Here is a 23,537-nt window from a genome sequence, read left to right as displayed (position 1 = left end):
TGCTTACAAAGTCTTGCACTCAGTTTCTAAATATTTCGATCTTCATACCCCCAAAATACCATTTTTGTTGGAAATGATGTTGTTTACCCCTAAGTTTTCATTATTTGGCTTATTTTGTTTTATAATACAGTACCTTAGTGTATGTTCAGTTGCCATATCTATTAAGTTTTTAACTCGCACCTGGCCATTAAGTTCCATTTTATGAATCGCCAAGTATAGCTATGTTCAATAATACCGAATTAACGTACAAAAAGTCAGGTATTAACAACCATGTTGATTTTGTAGATAACAATGAGTGTTTGTTTGTTTGTTTGTTTGTTTGTTTGACAGAATGTTATAAAACTTAGTAATGATTTTTCCACTTGCCATGTGAACACATGTGAAATTCAAAGCGACTGATAAAATAAATATTCTGAGTTCAAGTTCGCCAGAAGCCGGTGGCTAGTTGTCGATTACAAAGGAAAGTCGTATTGAGGGTTTAAATCACTTGTACTAAAAGAGGAAAGGTTTTGCATACAGAGGGTTACTTTGTATCCATCTTTTTGCATGTATCCATCGACTAAAATGACTAAAAATATTGTAGTATGCATGCCAGGCCAGTAGGTGGCGATATCACTTCGTGGAGAAACACCACCCGCCTTTGCAAACGAAAGTCCTTCAGTCCATGACTGTTGCCGCATAATGTTTGTTTTTTTTCCGAAATCCTTCGAAATTTTGTGATTTACACTGAGAGGATAACAGAACTGTTTACAAAGGCTTGCAATCTGCTTACAAAGTCAATTTTTAGGCCCCCCAAAAAACGTTGTTGTCGTTTTTGGTGTTGTTTAACCCTAAGTTTTCAATATTTGGCATATTTTGTTTTAACTCGCTCATAGCCATTAAGTTGCATTTTATTAATCACCAAGTATAACTATGTTCAACAACAGAATTAACTTACAAAAAAGTCAGGTATTAACAACCACATTTACAAAACGTCTAGTGTGGACAGAACTAAAATGAATGATCTGGTGCTGTTTAGTCAGTTATGAAATGTTCTTTTTTTTGTTATGAGATGTTATGAAACTTGGTAATGATTTTTTTCCCATGCCATGTGAGCAAACACAGAAAAAATACATGAATGCACATCATATAAAAAATTATTGTTAAATTGACCTGAAAAAGGTCACAAATATGTATTGGAAATGAATGAGAGACTAATTTCATCAATTGATACCTGTACCTAAGCCTTTTAATACATACAGTAAGCCTCAAATGATATGTTTGAGATGTCATCTGAAATTATAATTTTCACAAAATGTTTAAAACAATAAAACGGAACTGATGAGAAATTTATTTGCTTTTTATTAAATTTTTTAACCACTTCAGCAATAATCTGCCTAGTTTCCTCTTCTTCCTCTTTCTTCTAAAAAAGTCTGTGCTCCAAAGCATTCACGATTTATAACAGTATAAGTTGGAGATTTCAGGACTGTCCTCCTAAAAAGTATTGAACATATCATGAATGGATTAAAACTACTGCAAAATTACATAATTTATGTCATAAAATCCTCTAAAATACAAAATTTGAAATAAAAAACAACACCAAGGCTTAAATGTGTGTCAGAGATGTAATCTCTTCTTCATACGCAAGAAATTACAGCAAAAGAGGAACATTATTTATTAGTAGTGCTGCCAGACTTTGCTAAAATAAAAAAGTGCACATTAGAGCAAGCCAATAATAACTTGCGGGCTTAAACCAAAAATGCTTTATCTTATGAACAAATAAATAAATACCCCCCCCCCCCCCAATATTACTGTCTGTATCTGCACTTTTTTAACCCCATTAACTGTATAGTTATAGTAAGTGGACATGGCAACACACCTTCCCAAAACAAACCAAAATCCATCTGTTAATGGCAAAAAAAAAATGGATGACCATAATTAGTCTTTGATCGCTGTTATATTGCTTTGGTCAAAAATAATGGAATGATCATTTACCGTATTTAAATGTGGTCCTATAAACGTTACAGTTTTCTCCATAGAATTGTACTTGTGATTGTGTCTGTACGGATGTGCAAAAATATTTCCAGGAAAAGCCATTTCCCGTGACTTTTATGTATTGTAATGGGGAATGTGTCTAACAGCAGTTTGCATGAAATCTGCATACCGTTTCTTCATCGACTTTGCTGCATTTGTTAATGGCTGAGGTCGTTTCTTCTTCTTCTTCTGTGATGCTTTCTGGAATCTTTTTCCTCTGTCTCAGAGTCTAGAACAGAAGAACAGAAGGAGCTCAGATAAACTTGACTGATGGTGTTTGATGAGATGAGATTCACCCATGTTCAGTTTCTCTTTGTTTTGCTGAGTATTGGATACTTGATACTGACAGAAATGAACTCGTTTGACAACTGAGGGAAATACCAAACACATCTGACTGGTCATGTGATCTCAACATGGCAGCCACCACGAGGGAATAAAATGGTTTTAAACATATTTAACATGACTATTCCTTACCTTGGGTGAAAGGCGTTTAATTATTTATTAGTTAAATAGGAAAAAAGTAAGATAATTCTGAAACAAAAATGAATGAGTACACCCTTAATATTGGTAATAAAGCCTGTCGCTCTTCATAATTTCGTTTTTGGTTATTTATTCGTGTGTTATTATTTGATCAGCGGTTCGGCAAACAGTTAGATACACACACAAAAAAAACACACGAAATACAACCAATAAATAAAGCTAAATATATCAGTATTTATACATGCAATAAGACAATATATATGCAATATAATGACACAGACAGTATTAATGCAATAAGATAATAAAAAGTATCTTGTTTCACTGCAGTTAGCATAAGACATGTCGCACAACTGCAATTCGGACGTCCCGAGTTTGAATCCTGGCTTGTAGACCATTTCCATACCAACCGCCCCCATCTCACTCCAAATTTGCTTTCTACCCAAGTACTACTGTCCCAATAAGAGCAAAATTATGGCAAGAAATAAAGAAAAAAACAGTAAATACTAACAAAACAGAACATATTATTTATATATATTTATATATATATATATATATATATATATATATATATATATATATATATATATATATATATATATATATATATATATATATATATATATATATATATATATATATATATATATAACTTATATATAACGTCACCATTTTTCTCAGAAAATGTATTTTTAAAGGTGCCGTTGGCTTAAAATTTTCCCCAGATCTTGGGAACACCCAAAGAAATCCATATATGCCAAGACAACAAATCTAATTAGTTTACAAATTGAGTTATGAGTAATAAAATGAAATGATGCAGGGAAAAAGTATTGAACACATGAAGAAAGGGAGGTGTAGAAAGGCAGTGAAAGCTCAGACAGCGCCTGAAATTGCTCAGTGGTTCTTCAGCAACCTTCTGCCCTTCAGCATTGTAAATAATCTTAGCTGCGTCAGTCCAAAATCTACATTATCAGGATGATGAAGAGGAAACCAGGGTGGACATTTTAGCAAGACAATGTTGCCAAACACAGCCAAAGAAACCCTCAAATGCTTTCCGTGGAAGAAAATCAAGCTGCAGAATGGCCCAGCCAATCACCTGACTTTAATCCAATAGAAAATACAAATTAAAGATCAGATTTGATAGACGAGACCCACAAAACCATCAAGATTTTTACACTCTGTTGAAATCACACCAGAGCAATTCATGTGACTTCATTCTCCATATGAGAGGCGTCTTTAAGCTGCCATCAACTTTATGTAAAGTATTAAATGCGTTTCAGTAGTTCAGTGCTTTCTCCTTGTGTCATTTCATTGTTATTACACCTAACTCATTTTAAAGTGAAGTTACTTTCATTCAACCATCACACTTGTTTGTTTTTTTGGCCAGAAATGACACAAGCTTCTCCCAAAAGATAATAAGCTCATCTACATGAGGCATCATTGTGTAAAAAATATTTCTCAGCTCATTTACATTTGAACAAAAACTTTAAGTCAGAATTTGCCAGGAGTAGGAATACTTTCAAGCTTGACTATATATATGAACTCTGGGACACTCCACTCCACTACAATAACTCTATTCAAGTGTAACATTCTAAACTCCAGCAATATGACGCAGACCCTTAATAAACAGCCTTTTGACGTAATGGATAAAGCGCATACCTCATCATAACCACCATCATGCCACCATACAAAGTACACCGCCTCGTTCACGTGGTGCACAGCACACACCACGTCATGCCTAATCCCACAGAGCTTCGCATTTCTCCATAGGGTCACACACACACACACTTGAACACACCCTTCACAGATGGCTAGTTTGGTGGGACAGGTGAAATATTAAACAGGTCTCACTTCGCACAATACCATTCTAATGTTAAAGAGGTGATTAACCCTGCCCCCGTTCACACCTGACACACACATACACACACACACACACACACACACACACACACATACATCTTTGTAAGGGCATTTACTTGAACAATGTAGTCCTACCACAACCTAAACCATCGCAACGAGTGCCAAAATCGAACTCTAACTCTAAACCTACTGTCATCTTCATTCTAATCTAACGTTTCTTTGTTTTTTAAACCAATTCAATTAAGTTTTTAACCAAATATTCCAACTGAAAACCAATTTTTTAAACCAATTTTGACCCTGAAAATGGGTGCCAGAAATGAGGAGAGGACAAAATATCATAACTTTACTCTCTCTGTCCTCATTCTGACGATCCAAAACTCAAACAGGCCCTTCCCAAAGATAGTTGTACAAGACAAGTACACAAACACACACACATACACACAGCAACCCAACAATGTAACGCTAGCCATGTGCTCTGCCATACTACTGTACCAAAAAGTGCTCAACATGTTAAAGAGTCTGATGTTTGGTATTGTTTGTGTGTGACTGACGTCCCTTAGGCTACTACGCCTGAAATGACACAAACGTACTCAGAGGTTACACAGTATTGGATGACATTCTTGAAACTGTAAGTAAACCTACATTCAATTTCAATGGAATTCTTAAAAAGAGCACGCAGATTTCAGAATCTCTTGTTATTAACAGGCCAACACGGAATCTGCGCCTGCAAAAAATCCAGAGAGTTCCACTGATTTTGGAGCTTATCGTTCAATCTATTTCTTTAATTGTGTATATTATTACTTTAGGGCGACACGGTGGCTAGCACTTTGGTTAGCACTGTCGCCTCACAGCAAAAAGGTCGCTGGTTCGAATTCCGCCTGAGCCAGTTGGCATTTCTGTGTGGAGTTTGCATGTTCTCCCCGTGTTTGTGTGGGTTTCCTCCGGGTGCTCTGGTTTCCCCCACAGTCCAAAGACATGCGCTATAGGTGAATTGAATAAACTAAATTGGCTGTAGTGTATGTGTGTGAATGAGTGTGTATGGATGTTTCCAAGTAATGGGTTGCAGCTTGAAGGGCATCCGCTGTGTAAAGCATATGCTGGATAAGTTGGCGTCAGCTTGACGCTGTGGCGACCCCTGATGAATAAAGTGACTAAGCTGAAGGAAAATGAATGAATAATTACTTTGCTTACTTATATATTTATATCAGTAAAGGCTGATTTATAATTTTGCGTCGGGTGACCGCTGTGACCCATGGTGCATGCCTTGCACATAGTCATGTATTTATACTTCTGCGTGCTGTTTGTGTTGCTCTGCAATAACACTTCCGAAATGCTAGCTGGCAGAAGGTTTTTATGTTCCTCTGTGTCGACTTTCTTCGCAGGTGTTTTGTTTTTTCTGAATGCTACATGTAGCTGAAACTCACTCATTCAGAGGTGTGAACAGACTTTAACCATAGAGTAAACACAAAACAAAAGTTTCCATGTGGAGCTCCTTCACAGGACTCGACACTTGTAAACAATCGCTCCATCAAGCTCACGGCTCTCAGCACCGCCCATGTTCGTCACTGCTACCAAGGCGACCAATCACAGAGCTTGCACTACGTGTCATTGCGACGTGTAGTTAAATTTTTTGAGAGGTGCGTGTCAGCGTCCTCGTCAGCCATGGCGAGGGCTATGCGACCGAACAAAGGCTGCGCCGGACCTAACTCGTGCGCTTGACGCAAAAGAATAAATTAGCCTTAATAGTATTGAACAATATGTAAATGTTTACATGATTTATATACGATATAATGATATATATATAATTTATATATAATTTGTAAAGTAACATTTTCTTTGTCTTTTAGTGGATGTACTATTTGAGAGACGTACTTCAGCTTTGCTTACCAAACATGTGGTTTTAAGTTAAGAGTTAAGTTTCTTTTTTATTTCCAGTACTCCCAAATAATTCCGCAAAAATCCACAGATTTCTTTTACTTTTTCATTTTTTACAAAATATTGTACAGAAAAAGCTAAAAAACCTCCATAGATTCTTTTGCCTTTGGTTATTAGTGACATTGACACTATAGACTATATAGATCTGTCTTTGTGAGACTATATTTTGAGTTATTCCTTTTTTTTTTTGGAAAATTTTTACTCTTTCAGCATTATCCTGGGAGCGTGCAAATACATCATTTTGATTTCTCCACCAAAACAGCAATTAGTTTACAGGCTTTCATAAAGAAAGAATGAATGAGTGAATAAATAAATATTCATTCATTCTCCTTCAGCTTAGTCTCTATTTCAGAGGTCGCCACGGTGGAACGAACCACCAACGAACCAATTCCAGCATATGTTTCATGCAGCGGATGCACTTCCAGTTGCAACCCAGTATTGGGAAACACCCATACATACTCATTAACACACACTCATTCACTACGGACAGTTTAGTTTATTCAATTCACCTATAGTGCATGTCTTTGGACTGCAGGGGAAACTGGAACACGTGGAGGAAACCCAAGCGAACAAGGGGAGAACATGCAAACTCCACACAGAAATGCCAACTGACCCTGCCGAGGCTCGAACCAGCCACCTTCTTGCTGTGAGGTGACAATGCTAACCACTGAGCCACCATGCCGCCATAGATTTATATATATAAATAAAGAACAGTACTATTTAAAAAAAAATACCATGTTAAAAACTTGTAATAATCGATTAGCTGAAAATCCGTAACACATTTCATTTTTATTTACATGGACTTCATTTTGTTTAAACACACCTCTATAGCCCCCAAAAATCATTCAAAATGCATGTGTGAGCTATGCGCACTTCTGTTTCTGTGTGTACAGTACATCAATGTGTAACTTATTTTATTGATGTAGTATTATCATCTGGAAATGTTGTTAATACAAAATCATCTGGGGAATTTCCAGTTTAGGCGACGCAGTGGTGCAGTAGGTAGTGATGTCGCCTCACAGCAAGAAGGTCGCTGGTTCAAAGCCTTGGCTGGGTCAGTTGGTGTTTATGTGTGGAGTTTGCATGTTCTCCCTGCATTTGCGTGGGTTTCCTCCGGGTGCTCCGGTTTCCCCCACAGTCCAAAGACATGCAGTACAGGTGAATTGGGAAGGCTAAATTGTCTGTAGTGTAAGAGTGTGATTGAGTGTGTTTGGATGTTTCCCAGAGATGGGTTGCGGCTATAAGGGCATCCACGGCATAAAACATGTGCTGGGTAAGTTGGCGGTTCATTCCGCTGTGGCAACCCCGGATTAATAAAGAGACTAAGCCGAAAAGAAAATGAATGAATGAATGAATTTCCAGTTCACGTTCACGCTACATGGTCACGGATATCACCGCTAAGTGTGTGTGGGGGGGTGGCGGGTGTGGAAATCACGAGGGCAGAGGGGCAGTGGCTCTGGCCACCAGGTCACCACCCTGTGCACGGCCCTGCCTAACAGTCCCTTTTATCTATAGGGTAACTGAAAATAAGTGAGAATAAGAAGGTCACAGCCTCAGTTTTCATGACCTTTGTCTTCAACAAAATCCAACCAAAAACCACTGTGACCACACGATTGTGTCCTGTTTATTTTCTTCGTGTTCCTTTTATTTTTTCTCACACTGAGGCTTTTACCCACTTCCTATCATTAACCTCTGCATATGACAGCTCCAAATCTGACACACTTTTTCACTTATACCTTAGATATAAATCATATATGCTCATCAAAGCTGCAATTATTTAATCAGTATTCCAGCAAAACAATAATATTGTAAAACATAATTTCAAATCCACTTTCTAGTTGAATATACACTCACCGGCCACTTTATTAGGTACACCTGTCCAACTGCTTGTTAACGCAAATTTCTAATAAGCAAGTCACATGGCAGCAACTCAATGCATTTAGGCATTTAGACATGATCTAGACGATCTGCTTTATCTCAAAAAGGGGAAGAATGGGAAGGAAAGGTGATTTAAGTGACTGAAGGTGGTATGGTTGTTGGTGCCAGATGGGCTGGTCTGAGTATTTCAGAAACTGCTGATCTACTGGAAATTTTATGCACAACCATCTCTAGGGTTTACAGAGAATGGTCTGAAAAAGAGAAAATATCCGGTGAGCAGCAGTTCTGTGGGTGCAAATGCCTTGTTGATGCCAAAGGTCAGAGGAGAATGGCCAGACTGGTTCAAGCTGATAGAAAGGCAACAGTAACTTAAATAAAGACTCATTACAGCTGAGGTATGCAGAAGAGCATCTCTGAATGCACAACATGTCGAACCTTGAGGTGGATGAGCTACAGCAGCAGAAGAACACACCGAGTGCCACTCCTGTCAGCTATGAACAGGAAACTGAGGCTACAATTCACACAGACTCACCAAAATTGGTTTCTTGAACATGAGTTCACTGTACTAAAATGGCCTCCACAGTCACCAACTCAATCCACTAGAGCACTTTTGGGATGTGGTGGAATGGGAGATTCACATGAATCTAGTTCTGAAGCCAAAAGGGGGTCCAAACCGGTACTAGTAAGGTGTACCTAGTAAAGTGTGTATTTAAAAATATAATTTACTTATGTGACAGAAATCTGTATTTTCATCATCATTCCACAATCCTTTAGAAATCTAATATGGTGATTTGCTTCTCAAGAAATATTTATTATTATAAATACTGCAAATGTTAATATTTGTTAATATAAAAGAAAAAAAGACATTTTTCACAGTCTTTAATGAATAAAACTTTCAAAAGTGAGCGTTTACTTTAAATAGAAATGATTTTTAATGTTTAAATGCATAAATTCATCAGAATAGAATTCTGTATGAAACAATAAAAAAATTCACATACTGTACTGTACACACATTTTCTGCCATACAAGCATTACTTTCAAAATCCAACAAGCCTGACCAGATATTCCAAAATACTAGCTGACCAAACAGCCTAAACACATGAAACTCATTTTCAATGCATTTTTTGACACCATAGTTACTTTCTCAAAATCATTCCAGGTTATTATTGTTGTCACATCTGATATAATATAACACTTTAACTCTTAACAGCCTAAACAACACTCCCATACAACAATTACATAAAAAAAACACAGTTCAATATCAAGCGGCCATTTCAATTTATTGCACCTACTAAACACACCTAGAAGAAAATGCATACGTGCCTGCTGGGGCGTTTCACTGTTTACAGTGAGCCACGCCAATCATTAGCTTAGAAACACACATAAAACAAATGCGAGAAAAGGAAAGGGGAATTATCACTGGGAGGATTAAACTTCAGTTGTTATAGTAAAACTAAATCAAAATGCAAACACCTAGAACAAACTCTTTTTCAACACCCACCCCCAAACAAAGTTCACAAAAATGGACACAGTGTTAAAAATGCTGGGTTCCACACAATTCCGTCATGTTGTCCCAAAACAAATCGATTAAGTTAACTTCAGTTTTTACAAATTTAAGTGGATTCAATGTAAATCAATTAGGTTGTCCCTTCAGAACTTCAGAATTGTGTTGTTTCAACTCATTTTAAATAAGTTGTTTTAACAAGAGTGCAGACAGCACACACAGACACAAACACTAAACTAGTGGCTATAGGAAAACACACAAGGGATTGCATCTAGAAACAAACAATTGTCGTTATAGATACAGTTTCTATCAAAGTGCTTAAAACCTGCACCACAGGCCTTTTACACAATACAAAATGGATAGGAAAGTACAGATCAAGTGAACAGAGTCAATCTGGCATGTATGCACACGCTCAGTTGATGACATGCTTTCAAGCGAACAATTAGTACTGTATGATAATACATAAACATCCGAGACACAATCTTGATCTTCATGAACTCGATGGGTGCGTCTCAATCAGCTCCAAAGGTCGTGGATCTGTAGGTCGTGCACTCAAAAAAAGTTGTTTTTTTTTTTGCTGCTTGTTCAATTTGCTTATTTAAAATAAAATGAAACACAATTCTTGAGTTTTTTTTGGAGACAACTTAATTGTTTTATGTCCAATCCACTTGAATTTGCTTAAATAATTACGATAACTTAATAGATTTGTGTTGGGACAACATTAAGGTATTTTGTGGAACCCAGCATTTTTTTACGGTGTGATTCGGGCACTCTTAATTACAAGGCAATCTCATAACTTTGGTGGACAATTCGTAACTTTTTGATTTAGTGGCTATCTCATTCATACATTTTAGTACAAACGGGGGTTAGGGGTGGGGTTTGGGGGCACACCCCTCTTTAAAAACCATATGTTTTCATTTGAAAAATATTAAATAAATACGTATTAGCCACTTTTCTGACAATTCATACAAAACAAAGAACGCACTTTTCCATTCCAATCTGCTACTTTTCCATTGTTTTCGGTGTTAGCGTGCTCTTGACAGACTTTCGTGACTTTTAAGGCTGGTTTATACTTCTGTGTCAAGTGCATACAGATGGTCCGGCGCAGTATTAGAGCAGTTGCATACCTGATGCCAACGCTAATGCGTACCTCTCAAAAAAATGCTACTACATGTCATGACGATACTGTAAGATCTGTGATTGGTTGGCTTGGTATCAGTGACGAGTGTGGGCGAGGCCAAGAGCTGCTGGAGAGCAGCGAGCCTGTTAGGTTGAGTGTTTACAAGTGTCGAGTCCCGTTGAGGAACTCCATATGGAGACTTTTGTTTTGTGTTTACCATATGATTAAAGTTCGTTACCTTATTATCGTTACCTTGCCTCCGAATGAGCAAGTTTGAGCTACTTGTACATTAAAGTAGCATTACAGGTAATACAAAATACCTGCAAAAAAACTCGACACAGAGAAACATAACAGAGGAACCCTGCCCACTAGAGTTTTGGAAGTGTTATTACAGAGCAACACAAACAGAATGCAGAAGTATAAATGCAAGGTTTGCGCCATGGATCATGGCAAACACTTCATTTCTGTTACATACAGACATATAATTCAGCCTTTATGCTCACATCTCGTAAATTTTGCTTTTGTTAAGCAAGTTGCTATGACAACTGTTTTATTTGACAGCAACATGGCGGAAGAGGAACTTTTTAAAACCATCCCTAAAGGCCGTCACACACTGGATGCGCCGCGACACGGCGTGCACATGACAGTTGAAAGTATTGCACACCAGACGCGCACATTCGCATGCTATTTTAAACAGAACTATTCAGATGGCGCTCTGTGGCGCGGCAGAAAAATTAGTCCTGAGTCGTGGCTGGGTGCCACGAACAGCCGGCAACTTGCGGCGCCGATGTGTGTTACCCTGATAGAAACTTATGTTTAAAATTCTGAAATGTATGGCGCTGCTTGGTGCTACGCGGTCACTTGCCGAGCGGCGCTTCTGGTGTGCGACCTGCTTAAGAGTTGCATCTCATATTTTTAGATGCAAAGACATGTTCTGTGTGAATGGCTCCTATGTTGTTGCATTGTTGTCGATTTTCTTGGCTGACTCCAAGACTCCTTACTGACTGGCAAATTCTGGACTGCCTACATTCATTGCCAAGGTATATGAACAGAACTGTGACACCTGTATTATGACTGTTCCAGTCGAATACATGTTGGGAAAACATGCCTGTAAACACAACTTTCACTTACACTTTTTGCGTCTGTTTGGAGTTCATGGTCAAACTGACTGTCAATGACAGCAAATCATTTGCCTTTATAGCTCAGAATTTGTGTTGTACTAGTAGGTGTGTGCGAGTGTGTGTTGCTTTACGACTGGAACATGTGATATGAGATGTGTGCTGCCCTTTTGCTGAGGTGAACAAAGGTGCTGAAGCGAGAACCGGGATTGTGGAGGCGCGGATACAAGCGTGACGGTGTAGTCATGTGTGATAGTTTGGCAGGTGATTTAGCAGCTTCTTGTGTGGGATGCCTGCAGCCAAAAGGTTAGAAAGTCTTTCGTAAATGCGGGGTGAGATGCAGTTTGGTCTAAATAATTCACCGTTATCTCAAAGATATAATGAAGGAATGCTTGGGTAAGTTGATTAGGACTTAGTTGCAACCTTTGAGACTTGTTCAAGGGTTGGTTCAGGTTTAAGTGTCCCATGATTCAAGTGACTGGTTGTGCTCTATCAGAGTCATCTAATGTGATGCAGAAGAAAGTTTGAGTTCAGAACATTCAAAGGGATCATGTCTTGGTGGTAAACCTCATTCTGCGAAACACTCCTTCCAAGGATAGGCTTGCTATTGGACTCCAAATAAACACAGTAGTTGACACATAATATGTACACTAATGTTTTCTTTACTTCAAGCAACATCAACATTTTAAGAAGAAATGTTTGTCACTGTAAAAGGTCCTACACTTTGACACAAATAAAAAAAAAATTATTTAATAATATTTAGCTTCAGTTTTATTTGATTCAGTTTTAAAAAACAGTGATGTTACTCTGAATGACAAATCACCAAAATATGCTTAGTCGGTTACTATGTAATTTTATGATTTTAATTTGATGCAGACACCAAAATGGGATGTCTTGTCTTTGACATGATTCATATATGAAACTTGGGTTTCTACCTAGACCAAGGGTGCGCAGACTCGGTCCTAGAGGGCTACGGTCCTGCATAGTCTAGCTCCAACACGATTCAGACACACCAGAGACATTGGTGTGAAACATCCTGGCAGGTGTTTTGAGACAAGCTGGAGCTAAACAAAGGACACCAGCCTTCTAGGACCAAGTTTGGGAATCGCCACGCCAAAATTCATCCCACCACGGCTACATTACAGCTTCTCATTGAAAACATTTTTGTTTTTTTTACAGCGGGTAATAATCGCACCAAAACGTATTAAAGGGTAAGGGATAAAAAGCGCAAACTTTTCTGTAACCGTAGTGCTGTGCGTCATTTGTTTAACCCTTTAAGGTGACGTGCTGACTGACTGACTGACTGACTGACAGGTGAGTGAGGCTAGCAAATACGACGTATAGCCGTTTCACTTCAGGACGCATTAATACCACTCTGTAGGTCTATTGGAGACATTCATAAATATTCCTAGCAAATCTAATAAATGCTGGAGACATTCTCGTTACATAAATGAACTAAATCGCACTTTAGCAGCGTTTATTTGAGAGCACACAAGAAGATCTGTGTGCTCTTGTAGCGGCTTATATTTGAGGGGGCCTGCAAGAACTTTTGTGCACGAGCAGAGGAAATCGGCGCGCAAGCAAAGAGATCCGCATGCTCATAGGCTATTACATACATACATTACATTCAAAAAGGTTTGTGAAGTTTAGCAGAAATGCAAGACAAGCCTGCCAGGGATGTCCAAACTCGATCCTGGAGGACCGGTGTCCTGCTTAATTTAGCTCCAACTTCCTTCAACACACTTGCCTGGAAGTTACTTGTATACCTAGAAAGAGCTTGATTAGCTGGTTCAGGTTAATTGGGATTGGAACTAAAATATGCAGGACACCAGCCCTCCAGGACCGAGTTTGGGCACCCCTGCTGTATGCAAAACCACAATACTTCGGTTAATCCTTATAGAGAAACCATAAACACGTATCATTTAGACTATACAAGCAATCCAATAAACTCTTCAACAACCTCTGGAACTGGTTGAAAGTTAATAAGCTCAAAATATTTAGACCATGTTTACACCTATATTTAGCACTGTTTGCTTGTAATTGGATTGACAAAGAAGCATTTAAATACCAGGAGAATAGGTATTAGGTTAGACTGTTTCCAAGCCGTTAAATGTGTAAGCATGTAGTTAAGTATGAGTAAGCAGTTACTACAAAAGTGTTCAAATGCAGCCCATGGTCGAACAATTGGTTAAACGTAAACTAGCCCATGTAGCCAAAGAGTTGTTTTTTTGCCCAAAAGTACGATAAAAGAGTTTTAGTAGATCAGACCACTTTACCTATACCTCAAAACCACAACATAAAGACTCTCTTCTTTGAAAAATCTATCTGGGAAAAAAACAGGCTACCACAAAAACTCACTTCCTATTTTCATATTATGGTCTGTGCCTTTGTTATATTTCTTCACAGCTAATTAAACCTAAACAAATATGCAATCAAATCATGCATATAGGATCCCACGTCTTTCAGTAAAAGCAGACAAAAGCACCACTTAAATTGTGTGTGTGTCATACACATTATATCCTATTATTACTCAGTAAAAGGATGCTTATTTACAAAAAAAGATCTGATTGTACTTATTAGATCACTGGGAAAACAATTAAGAAAATTCGGATCATGTTAGTAGTCCTTTGTTGTGGTTAAAGAGTTTTTAAATGGTCATCTGATGTCTAAAGAGCAAATGCATGGTCCATGCTTGTAGAAAATAAAAAAAAGGAAGGAAAAGAAAGCAATACCATGTGAAATTCAACGAAAGCGCTGTGTAACTTAGACTGAAGCTCTGGATGAAGGCCAACAGAGTGCAATGTATGAAAATACAGGCAAAAGTCATTACACCTATGGTATCATTTTCCGGTGTGGCATGCAAATAACAAATGGACTAAAATTACGGCAGCCGCACTGGTAGACGTCAAATCAAGTGACAGTGTAGTTTACATAGTGATGTAAATAATATTGTATAATCAAAGCTGTGAAACGTGTTTAGGGTTATCCCGTTGTAGCAGTCAGGATAGCCTAAAGCAGGACTTGGCCAATCTTTCACACCGGACAAGCAAGCAGAGCAGAAGCAGTGCACAGACATTTGTCTTTCTCACCATCAGAGTTTGCAGCATGCACCAGATTGGTAGCTGTTTCACAGATCTATTCTATCTAGTTACCAATCTATCTGTATACGTATATAATAACACTTTTTTTGTACATTTCATCTGCACCAAGGGCCACTGCAACTTCCTCCCATACTGTTTCCTTAACCTGCAAGTCTGTATATTTCACTAATTATGTAGATCATAAAGAACTGTATGTCCTAGAGATCCCAGAGAATCAACCAGTTCCTGTTCAATTACAAATAAAGTCATCTAACAGATGTACAGAGTTTAAAAACTGAAAATGTGTGTTCAGCAATATATGAGGGCGAAAAAAAAAGGTCAGCACTGTAGAGTGGCATGGGGGCTGAAAGAATTTCTCTGAGTGAACAATAAGGGTTCTTTATGGGAAGTAAGTGTCCGGGACATTGAATAACAGAAACACACATACATTCAGAAAGAGTTGCAAGAACAAAAGCGTGGAGGACAGAGGAATAGGGCTCAGGCTGGTACAATACAAACAGGGCTGGCAGTGTATCGAAGAGTGCTGGGGGTGGTGGTAAGACTACAGCTGAGGGTTGACAGGGTCAAATTTATACCCTCAAAAGGGCAACAAGGCCATCAGAAATGCCTAGTTAGGAATCCTAATTAGCTTAACCCTACTGAGTACCATCCAGTTGATGGTGATAGGCAATGGTCTTTATATTGTGCTCAAATCCACCACATTCCCCAGACAAATACGTACAAACAAATGTGGCCCTATACCAACAAATGGAAAAACACCTATTGTTCTCAGTAACAGAAGAAGAGTAAATCATAGACATTTGGAATGGTTAAAAACAATGTAACATTAACATAGGTAGGTGTAGATGGAATGTTTGGTATGAATCACCATTGTAAACACATCAATACTAGTTTGGATGCTGACTTGACAATGCTTGATAAAAAAATGTTTAAGTATTATCGGCTTTCCAAGCCTGTAGATTTGCAGAGAAGGATCTCCAGAACATTAAACTTACCGTGGTTAAAGTTTGCATCAACATCGACTGACAATATTGGAATTTCGGTAGGTCAGGAGTATTCAATCCTGCTCCTGAAGGGTCCCTGTACTGTATAGCTTAGCTTCTGCATCAATTAATCACACCTCAAGAAGGTTTTCAGCATTACTAAAAAATTCCCGGAAGGTGTGTTTCCAGGCCAGGAAGATTAAAGTTAAAATCTGCAGGACATTGACCCTCTGGGAAAGAGGTAGGCTACTCTGATACAGCATCATCCCTAATCAAACACACCTTAAAATTATAACCCGTGACTTCAGGATTGCTTGACATTTACAGATAGGTGTGTTTGATTAGAACAGGGGTAACTGCACTCAGTCCTGGAGGGCATGTGTCCTGTAGATTTTAGCTCCAGCCCTAATCAAACACACCTGAACAAGCTAATTAAGGTACTATGTGTTCTTGAAGCTCCATCCAGGTGTGTTGAGGCAAGTTGGAGCTAAACTCTGCAGGACACCAGTCCTCCAGGACCAGGTTTGGTGACACCTGGATTAGACACTAAGGGTCCTTTCACACTTGATTCAATTGCCTGGACTGAACCCAAAGTCATCAAACTGCTGTTTTGTGTTTTGTGATGGCCGTCATTCTGCTTTTACTGAATCTTTTGGTTTTGTTACCAAACCAAAATACAGAGAGCCACTTGCCGCAAAAAACCTTAAAAATGTTAAGAACATCAAGCAATGTTTGCAGAAGTTGTTTTTGGTGGAGACAAGCAGACATTATCACTGTTTGCACTGGGCCAGTCCCACTTGTCACCAAGGTAGGTGATACACAGACACACACACACAAATGAACCATATGAAAACCAAACTTTGTTGTACAGTTGGCGGTTCACTTGTGTTATTTGGTACGATTGCATTTATATCAAAAGTGAAGTGTACCAGAGTTCGCACACACCATACCCTAGAACACCTCTTTCAGGCAGACCCGGGTACGGGTCACGGGTGCGTGCCTGAGTTCAAAAGACACGTTTACACTAGCTAAACGTACCATACTTTGACGTCAAACAAACCCGGGTGCACAACAAAAGTGCTAGTGTGAAAGCACCCTAAAGCACGGGTGCCCAAACTTGGTCCTGGAGTGCCGGTGTCCTGCAGATTTTAGCTCCAACTTGCCTCAACACACCTGAATGGATGTTTCTAGAAAGCCTAGTAAGAGCTTGATTAGCTAGCCCTAGTGTGTCTGATTGGGGTTAGAAGTAAACTTTGCAGGACACCAGCCCTCCAGGATCAAGTTTGGGCACCCCTTCTCTAAAGTATATTTGCTTGAGTTTTGATGAGGGGTGTCTCGATGACTGAAATAGGGAACCACTTCTCTAGAAGGTGGATTGGCTTTGCATAATTAAAATATTTTATTTATTTGTGTGGTAACAATAAGCATATTTTTAATGAACCGTTTGGTATCGGTACGCATCAAAAACCGAACAAATCACTATGGTTATTTGGAAAATTAAATATTTTGAAAATAAAGAGCCTAAAGTGTGTGAAATATAATGTTCTTAGTATCACGATTGCCTGTTAACATTTGTAGGCATAATTTCTTACAAATTGAGCCATAAAGTTTATGGCTCTTTGGGAAACAAAAAAAATGATGCTTGCTTAAAAACAAATATGCATTACCTCACCCATTTTCACAGTGGTCAGGGCAAGAGGATCACATGACCCATGAGGGTTCTTCCAAGTCAATAATTAATCATTATCCAATCAGTGCCAGGATACACAGTTGGACGGACTGATCCTGATAAGAGGCAGTAACTGACGGACTACTCTCCAAGCTGTCGAAAACATCAGCCATGTGAAGTGGCACTGATTTGGGGGCAAATGAAACCCTTTCCCTTGTGTTATTCAGAGCAACACAAAAATTTGAAGGCAGAGGTCCATTATCAATCTTTTTAATCTCAGATTCGCATTCTGTACCTCTCTTAACAAATTGGTGGAAATTAAGATAAAAAGAAAGTTTTAAGTTGGGAGAGGGAAGAAATGGCAAGAGGTTGTCAATGGTGAAGCATGCTACAGCAAGCTACATATGTAAATGCGTAAACAAAAGCACATGTTAACGCAAATGTTCTGAAGGGAAAGGGTGTAAACGCATCAACTGCTCTAAAATTGTAAACTCCTGGTCTTTCTCAGCTGGACATTATCTGCCAAATGTGTGCTTGTTAAAAGGAATATTCAGTAAACTAAATTTTAAAAAATTAATTATTTACAGATTTGTCATATTTGGGTAAGCTGTTCTTAAGTAAAGAGTGTGGTAAGAAAGATTAAGCCACAAATGCTATTAACTGAGCTTAACGTATTGAGCACAGAGTATTCCTTTAAGGATTTGAATGCCGGGTTATTCATAGGCCATGCTATTCAAATCAATACTTGCTTTTTTATGACCTCCTTGCTCTACAGTAGGTCCAGGATCAGTTTTAAAAGCCACTAGTCTAAAGTCGAAACTGATCCCAGACCTGAGTATCTGGAATTTTTGAGTGGTAGGCGGGGCTGAGAGCCGTCCACTCTCACCATAAACAGGGATGTTGTTGGTTTGGGAGCTACATCACCTGGAGAACTGGTGGAACCTGCTGGGCCAGATACTGGAAGTCCTCCCAACCATTTTCTTGCTCTCTTTTTCAACTTTCCCTCATTCACCAGACCCAATTTAACATCAGCGACCAGCTTCATAACTCAGATACAAGTGAGATTAGATGTCTGGGCAAGGGTTAGTAACATCAGGGAAATACTGCAATGATGATTTAGCATTATCTACTCTGAAGCCTCATCTTATTATGACAGAATAAACAATATCAATTTCAAATTGGCTAAAAACATTAAAAGTGCTCGTATTTCCGTGGTGCAAAGGGTAAATTAAGCGCATGAAAAGGGTAAACGGAAAGGTTGTTCGCTTGTAAAATAAGGCCATAAACCTGCATGCAATAACAGTATTTTTCTGGTTCCTCCCTTCAAACAAGGGTGCAAAGGTTTGTTCATTTGCTGGTTCGCACACATGAGCTTGTCTTATCGTACAGAGTTCAGCGATCAAGAGCAGTCTCACATGGAAAGACCTTCACACCAGGAACTACATCAGCAAGGAGATTAGAAATCCATGCTCAGGATTCACAGATTGAAAACTTGGTATCATTTGGTTAGGTGTGCACCCTGGGCCCTTTATCCTAGTTTCTGTGTTAAGATGTGAAGTCATGCATGTAGGCATGTCACACAATTGAAAAAATACTCTTCAAAAAGATTTCCCAATCACCTGATTCTAATTCAGTCTATTAATATTTCACTTTTTTTAAAAAGACAAATGTGTTCAGTTACAATTTGCTTTAGCTATACCTTGCTATGGTGTCAGCGATTTAGAAATTGATTTAGAAATTTCAACTTATAACTCGTTTGTAGCTTCTAACTCAAATTGACCAAATATTCCACAAACAGGCAAACTATGATCTTTCCTTTAAAAGAAGAATATCTCATCTTCAAGTTTTCTACATCAAAACAATCGTATAATACAGTAATAAGGTATCTCATGATCTATAAAATCAATAATTATATCCGAAAAGCAGCAGCAAATGCATTTGAAAAAATACATACTACAGAATCAAGGACACTAAGCACAGTTCTACAACTTTGATGTGTCATTCTTCCTCCTCCTCTACCTCTTATAAAGATTTTTGAAACAAACAAGGTTCCTAACTGACTGAACCTGTCAGAAACTTCATCATCATGCTAAAGTCAACCACTTTTGACATACCGACATTACAAAACACTCACAGTCCTATTGAGTTCCTAAATAGATCTCCGAGTTCCAAGAATCATTCCCTGGTCAAACTCGTTTTGTTTAGTACTCTAGTATCGCTAAGAAGCTTTTATTTAAATACCAAGCGTTGAGGTTTTAACTAGAAGACCAGCATTTTAATAAAGATATAGGTCACTCATGTGCTTTTTTCAAAATTGTCCAAGTTCCAGTCTTAGCTCTGCTCATAGCATCCTCTTTGGAACAATACAGCCCTTTGCTTTTGCAAACCCACCATTTCGACAGGGTTTGTATGAAATGCACCGATTCAGTTCACACAATGATTCACTATGCATTGTATTGCGAGCAGTTGAATTAGTCCACATGAGACTAAACCATGTCTGCGGCTCATGGGAGAGTCAGAGTGAACTTTGACACACTCACGCAACTGTAGATCTTCCTTTCTAAATGCATTTTCATTAAAATGCCCTCTTTTACATCTACATACTGGCAAAATTACAAGAAAGAGTCAATGGGATGATATATTGTAAAATGTTAGCCATTTTCCAAAGCCTACAAAAGGCAAGACTGCAACGAAGGTGTAACAACCAATGCTAACACTGCATCTTTAGTGGTATTCAGGAAAGGACACCAGAAGCCATTATAATTAATTGCAAGATGTCTCACATAACCAACTTTTTCCATTAGCAGAATACAGACTCTCTCATCTCCCAATAGTAGAACAATCCCTAGCTTTTTTTGTGTCCCTGGGTTGCTCCCAGAGTCATAGTAACATATGTCTCCTGGAAACACCAGACTTATGAGTCTTGTACCCAGCATGCTTTTCTCTCGGGGCACGTCCGTGTTGCTTGATGCAATTAATGAGCAAGCAAACCTCAGTAGCCTCAGGGACCAACGGTGGCCGAACCATCCGCATAAAATCTATCAGTGACCTACATTATAATACTTCAGTGAGAACTTCTGAGCTACTTCTGCCATTGGACCATTAGCTCCCAAGGTGTAATTGGCCAGTCTGACACAGTCTCCTTGGGGAAAGCGATTGGAGGGTTACAAGCTAAAGAGGTTTGATGACACTGGAGCAACTAAGTAATTAGTCGGCATAGCAGCCCACAGTAAACACTTCTCACACTAGAAAATACCCGTTCGTCCTACAGTCATCCTATAGTGGTTATAGGGGTACTTTTTGAATATCACACGTATGAGGTCTATCATAGACATGTAACAGTGTTATGAAAGAATTTTGAGGAGTTTTCACAACCAAAACGAGCCTTGGTGAAGGTTGGCATGCTGCTGAAGTCATGGAAAACAAAAAGGCTATTGAAGGAGAAATGAGATTCATATCCTCAGAGAGGAAACATTCCACAGATTCATGACACTGCCTTATGCGTTCCTTACAAAAATCAGCAGGCAACCGTGTAAAACTTATTCAGCAAGAAAGAATTACAGACCAGAGTTTGCAGTTAGTTAATGCAGAACTACCCCTTCTTGAAAACACTGCAACTACTTGTTGAAACTGAAGTGGCCTTAATAATGTCAGGTGAAAAAACTGTTTTCGAGAAGAATGACATTCTGGTGTCAGTACATATTAGATAGTCAATATTGGAAATATAATTGTAAAATAGGGAAACATAGACGAGCTTCATCTCACAATTTATCGTACAAGAAGACAAATGAAAAAATAAACCTAACATTCATAGGACCCAATCTTACACGTGGCGCAATAAAGCGCAAGACATGTTTGGCACGATTTGTTGCTATTTTCAGACCCGCGCAACACTTATTTTCACGATTTGCTCTACGTTGTTTAATGGCAAATTCATTTGCACCACTTTGTGGACTCATGGGTGTGACGGTCTAGAAAGGAGGTGAGTTAAGGTGCATTGTTGGCGCGTTGCTATTGTGAGAAACTGAAATAGACCTCAGCGTTGTCTAAAACGAGTTCTAAAGTCCAGCACAGAGCGTGTTAGTTATGCGCTTATGTGGGTCCAAACGTGTACACATTGCTTAAGGATGTACAGAAATACACAAATATCTTTACATGTAAAAAAAATATATAAAGGATTAAAATATGACAAAAATTATCTACTACATAAATATGAAAAACCACAATTTGACAATTTATATAATATAATTGACAATTTGCATTTATATAATGTTATTATTATAAGCAGTATTATTTATTATATGCATATTTATATTTGTTTTAATAAAAACAAGTTTAGATTTTTCCACCTGTTGGGACTTTGTTATTATTGTTCATTTATTCGTTCGCTGGAAATTAGAACTGGATTTGGAAATAGTTTTAAAACAAATCTTTATGCTTAACAAACGAAATTAAATATGTAGACTATTGGATGTCATCAGTGGAGTGCAAACACCGATTCCTTATCCATGAAAGTAAAGGAGTAAAGAGAAAAGTAAAGAGAAAAAGAAAGTAAAGAGGTCAAATGGAGGAGACTCGTTCTTTATCCTCGCGCTGCAAATGGTTTGTTTATGTTTTCTCGCTAGTGAAGCGTTCAGTTTTTACACTTACAAAGTCCGCTATGTAAATAGCAAATGCCCCAACTCACTCTTAAAGGGAATGGGAGATGAGACTCTGATTGGTTTAATGCATGTTATGCTCAAAACACACCCATAACTCATTAAGAGAATAAGCACAACCCTGTCAGACCATATGCCGAGGCACAAAGCGTATTTTCCCATCCTTAAAATAGCAAAAGTGGATTTGGTCATGCAATTGATGCTTTTGCGCCATGTACTTTAGACTTTGCGCCTAGATCGTTAAAATAGAGCCCATAATGTTTTAACACTTACCAGTACAGGTAATCTTGGCATATTACTAAACACATATGCAGTTTTATAATTCATTCATTCCTTTTTTTAAGCTTAGTCTCTTTATTAATCAGGGGTGCAATTTTATAATATATAATACAAGTGTTCCAATGGATAATAGCAATTATGTGGCTTATATTATACATATAAATAAGCCATTCTAATCATGATTATTTTTCACGTATCAAAAATTACGAGCTTATAGTTGCTAAAACCAAGTTATTTTGATGAAAATTTGACATTTTTTAAAAATAGAAACATGCATACACTATTAAGTATGAAGCAAATGTTAAGAAATTAAATATATTGCAAATAATAGCAAATATAAAAGAAACTGAAGAACCCATGAAAAGTGTCTGAACACAACGCAAGTCACTTTGCATGAAAGTATCTACTAAATGTATAAACATAAATGTAAATTTACGCCACAGTTCATTCAGCCCAGTGAAAAGCTGTATGCAAAATGTTTTCCTTATTTAATCTTCTATTAAATCTGCACAGTTTGCAAGTGAGAGCACTGTCCAGGGTTTCTGCAGGTTACATCAAGTCAAATGTAAGAATTTTCAACACCCTTTTAAGACCATTAAGAATGACATTTTACACTTATGAGATATTTTAATGGCCTGGTATTGTCATAAGATATCATGTAATTGTTTTTTTTTTTCTGATTAGGGAATTTAATTTGGGGAATTTCCTGTCAAAAATGTCAAACAGCTGTTGTGAATTGTATCTCTTTGCAATAAAAAAAATGCAAATATTGCAAAAAATATATTTAAAAAAATTATGTTTTATTAAAATGTATTGTTGGGGATTGGATGGATGTCAGCCCAAGTGAGTAGCTTTACTTGGACAAAGCAAAATTAAGACCTGTTAAAAAAGATTTAAGACCTACAACACAATATTTCAGTGAGTTTAAGACTTTTTAAGACA

At 38.0% G+C, this 23,537-nt stretch overlaps 1 protein-coding gene across 1 annotated transcript in view; it reads right to left on the bottom strand.

Moving 5' to 3' along the window:
- The window catches only part of fa2h (fatty acid 2-hydroxylase), a 49,973-nt gene that overhangs the window by 16,976 nt on the left and 9,460 nt on the right, over positions 1-23,537 (bottom strand). The window contains exon 2 of the mRNA XM_056451467.1: positions 2,144-2,242. Within this exon, the coding sequence (XP_056307442.1) occupies positions 2,144-2,242 (99 nt within the window). The remainder of the gene's footprint in view (positions 1-2,143; positions 2,243-23,537) is intronic.

The sequence above is a fragment of the Danio aesculapii genome, chromosome 25 (genome assembly GCF_903798145.1).
Source record: "Danio aesculapii chromosome 25, fDanAes4.1, whole genome shotgun sequence".
NCBI classification, from domain to species: domain Eukaryota; kingdom Metazoa; phylum Chordata; class Actinopteri; order Cypriniformes; family Danionidae; genus Danio; species Danio aesculapii.
Note: the sequence above shows the minus strand (reverse complement) of the source record. Positions and strands in the feature narration are given on the sequence as shown.